This window comes from Ictidomys tridecemlineatus, chromosome 5 (genome assembly GCF_052094955.1).
Source record: "Ictidomys tridecemlineatus isolate mIctTri1 chromosome 5, mIctTri1.hap1, whole genome shotgun sequence".
Lineage (NCBI taxonomy): Eukaryota > Metazoa > Chordata > Mammalia > Rodentia > Sciuridae > Ictidomys > Ictidomys tridecemlineatus.
Window position 1 is genome coordinate 195,779,511 of NC_135481.1, and position 3,879 is coordinate 195,783,389.

Consider the following 3,879-nt stretch of genomic DNA (forward strand, 5'->3'; position numbering starts at 1 on the left):
TGATTGGTCACCCCTGAGTGGGGTACACATTTAAACTGATTGGTTTTGTGGCCTGGATGCTTACGTCTGAGCTATTTGGAGCCCTTAGCTAATAAACAACCAGGGAATCAATGGAAATATTTACTGGGCAGTTCAGGTATTGTTCTAACAGCTACAGAGATTACAGGTTCTGGGGGTAGCAGAGGAATTTTAACAATACCTGGCCTATTATTATTATTTTTAGCCCAAGCCTTTCAATTTAGAAACCTTACAATCCCCAGTCTTTTACACTTTAACTCAGACTCTTGCAGCTTAGAGTCAGCTTAGAAATTTTACCTTTACAGTTGCAAATCACATAACAGTGGGAGAGGGAGGTGGTCTCTGTGACCCCTCAGGATTCCACACAATGGGGCAGGGCTGGTCCCGTAGGAAAGAGTGGTTGGACGCTGGGAATGTAAATATAGTAGCTGTGGTATTTAGCATTCCATAAACAATAACAGCTTCCATTTCTAGTATCACGTGCTTGGCACAGTTCTGGGGCACTTTACCTCTGGCCACTCATTAAGTCTTCACAAAAACCCTACAAGATCAATATTGGCTTATTTTACAGATGAGCAGGGGAATGCACAGAGAGGTTGAATAATCTCATCTTCCTCCAACGCGGCTGGAGGACCACAAGGTCAAGGCCAGCCTCTGCAATTTAGCGGGGCCCTAAGTAACTTAGCAAGACCCTGCCTCAAAATAATGGAAAATAAAAAGGGCTGGGGATGTGGCTCGGAGGTAAGGCGCCCCTGGGCTCGGCCTCCAGAACAAACAATGATAATAATAATGATGATGATAATTTATCCTGTCACTTAGGTGGCGATCATCCCAGCACTTAGAAGGAAAAACGGCTCAAAATGGTTCAAGTCCGCCCCTCCGGGCTCTGACCAGTGTGTTGGGGGTCAAAAAAAAAATGGCCAGCGGGGGGCGAGCAGAGCCCCGTCTGCCTCCGGAGGCGCTAAAACAAAGGCGACCGCGACCATCACCGACCACTCCCGGAGAGAACCAGGAGGGGAAGGAACCGCGGAGAGAACTGACGCGGATGGACGAAGAGCAGGGGCCGGCCACAGGAGCCCAACCCGAGACACCGGAGGCCTTCAAAAGGGCCGACACGCCCGGAGGCGGAACCACTCCCACCGGGCGGAAGTGTCCGAGGGGAGAGGTTGAATGGAGGAAGAGGTCCCAGGATTTCCGGAGCGAGCGGAAGCACTGCCCGTAGTTTCCGGAGCGAGCGGAAGCGCTTGGCGCGCCTGCGCAGAAGAGCATCATGGCTGAGGCCAGCGAAGAACCGCCGCCAGAGGTAGAGCCGCTGGCCGCCGCCCGGGAGCGGAGCAGCCGTTTCCTGAGCGGTTTGGAGCTGCTGAAGCAGGGCGCCGAGGCGCGTCTGTACCGCGGCCACTTCCTGGGCCGCGCGGCCGTGGTGAAGCACCGCTTCCCCAAGGGCTACCGGCACCCGGTGCTGGAGACACGGCTCAGCCGGCGGCGGACCGTGCAGGAGGCCCGGGCGCTGCTCCGCTGTCGCCGTGCAGGTGAGGCAGCTGGGCTCGCGGCACGCGGAGACCCCGAGGTTCCGGGCCCTGGGCGAAGGCGGCGGGAGGAGCCCAGCTTCCCGTCCCGTCTGCCTTAGTTTCTTCCCTTTCACTGCTGGCCTCGGCCTTTGGCAGTGTTCTCTTTTCGTTCCCGTCTTCCTTAGTTCTTGTGGTCGTTGTTTGGTACCAGGATTGAACTCGGGGGCACTCGACCACCGGGCCACCTCTCAGCCTTTTTGGTATTTTATTTGGAGACAGTGTCTCACTGAGTTGCTTAGCGCCCCCTCCTTGCTGAGGCTGGCTTTGAACTCGTGATCCTCCTGCCTCAGCCTCCCGAGCGCTGGGATTACGGGAGTGGGCCACCGTGCTTGGCCCACTCTTCATTAATTAAGATTTCTCATCGTCTCTCACCTACGAGCATTTGTCGCAGAGCCTTCGACCTGGTTCACATCTCAGCTGTGCCACTGTTGATTGCTCAAGGTTGAGCACCTTATTTAACCTCCCATGCTTCAGGCTCCGTGTTTGGGCCTTTTGAATTGTGCATTATTATCCATTCATTCATTCATTTTAAGAATCAGATGTGATTACAAGTATTCGCCGTGGAGCCAAGCTCTCTGGCTGCTTCTTATGGAGACTTTCAACAAGTTAACCTGTCCCCCTGTTCCCTCTCCTGTGAATTGCAAGTCGTAGTAGACGTGTCCATCCTAGATGTTGTGACCAAGATACTAGGTATATGCCATATTGTATGTTTGAATGTATGCCTGACATAGCTCTCCTGAATGTGTGTGTGTTTATATATAGATTTTTTTTTGATAAAGCATCATCATGCACCACCACAAACATATCCTCACATGAGAAACTGAGGCTCAGAGAAGGGAAGTAACTTGCCCAAGGTTTTCACAGCTAGTAAGTGGTCCATTCCTCTGATTCAGCACTTCTTGCTTTTTTTTTTTTTTTTTAAATTAGTACTTTTTAGGCACCCAGCATACATCAGGATATTGTTAAGATTTGGGTGATCTGGGAAAATTCATCAGTGCAAATGTAAGTAAATTGCTATCCTTTTAATGAAGTTATTGGTTCCTGTTTTCTCCTTTGACCTTTTGTATGATGTAAGTGCCATTAAGCAGAGAACATGGTTTCCTTGTTTGCTCCTGTATCCCCATTGACATATCTCTAGTTTCTAGATGTGCCCTGAGCATGGTTGACATTCAATAAAAATTCATCGAGTGTGTTCGTGGTATTGTTTTATGTTATTGTAGCACAAACTGAGGCTTGAGAGAAGCTAATGTAACTTTAAAGTGCTCAGGTAATAAGGATGGGAGCTGGGATTCGAACCCTGTTCTTTTTGAGCACAGAGATGAACCTCTAAGCCAGCATACTGCTTGGCCTGTTTGTTTCCTTGTCAGGTAGAAACTGCGCTGGCTGGATCATGAGTCCCCTTTTAGATCTTTTTTTTTTTTTTTTTTTTTTTTTTTTTTAAGGGAGTTAAGTATGACAAATGAAATCTAGTTATAAAAGGTGATTTAGGAGAGAAAGCTTTGACTTCTCTAAACTTAGCTGTAGGTGGTCTCAGGCATAGTTCTGCAGTGCCTGAGCAAGGGAACTTCCAGATAAGTTGTACCATTTTCTGCGCCATTCCTAAATCTTTTTCTAAAATAAATAGATACAAGCTGAAAACTGACTCAGTCTTTGAAAATGAAGGCTATCGTTAAAAAGAATTCAGCCCAATAACGACTTGTGTATTGATTGCAGGGATATCAGCCCCGGTTGTCTTTTTTGTGGACTATGCTTCCAACTGCTTATACATGGAAGAAATTGAAGGCTCAGTGACTGTTCGCGATTATATTCGATCCTCTCTGAAGGCTGAAAGAGCTCCCCAAATCTTCTATGCCTTAGCCAAGGCAGTTGGGCAGGTTTTGGCTCGAATGCATGATGAAGATCTCATTCATGGCGATCTTACCACCTCCAACATGCTTCTGAAACCCCCCGTGGATCAGCTGAACATTGTACTCGTAGACTTTGGGCTGAGTTTCGTTTCAGGACTTCCGGAAGATAAGGGAGTGGATCTCTACGTCCTGGAGAAAGCCTTCCTTAGTACCCACCCCAACACTGAGGCTGTGTTTGAAGCCATTCTGAAGAGTTACTCCACCTTCTCCAAAAAGTCCAAGCCAGTGCTCAAAAAATTAGATGAAGTGCGCCTAAGAGGAAGAAAGAGGTCCATGGTTGGGTAGAGCTGTGTGACACCACTCAGTTAAGCTGTTTCTCAAAGCAAATTTGAGAAAATGCTCCAAATGAGATTAGGCTTAATAAAGTGTTGAGATATTTTTAA

General features: G+C 48.3%; 1 protein-coding gene across 1 annotated transcript; it reads left to right on the forward strand.

Moving 5' to 3' along the window:
• The first annotated feature begins 1,250 nt into the window (after positions 1-1,250).
• Tp53rk (TP53 regulating kinase) lies at positions 1,251-3,879 on the forward strand. Its single transcript, XM_005325235.4, has 2 exons — positions 1,251-1,550; positions 3,303-3,879. Exons 1-2 carry the CDS (start codon positions 1,289-1,291, stop codon positions 3,779-3,781), a joined length of 741 nt encoding a protein of 246 aa, XP_005325292.1. The 5' UTR covers positions 1,251-1,288; the 3' UTR covers positions 3,782-3,879.

What these genes read in the sequence shown, in the direction of transcription:
- Tp53rk (XM_005325235.4), top strand. Translation starts at nt 1,289, where the DNA reads ATGGCTGAGGCCAGCGAAGAACCGCCGCCAGAGGTAGAGCCGCTGGCC. An exon ending in GCTCCGCTGTCGCCGTGCAG is followed by an intron (nt 1,551 to 3,302) that starts GTGAGGCAGCTG and finishes TATTGATTGCAG; the next exon opens with GGATATCAGCCCCGGTTGTC.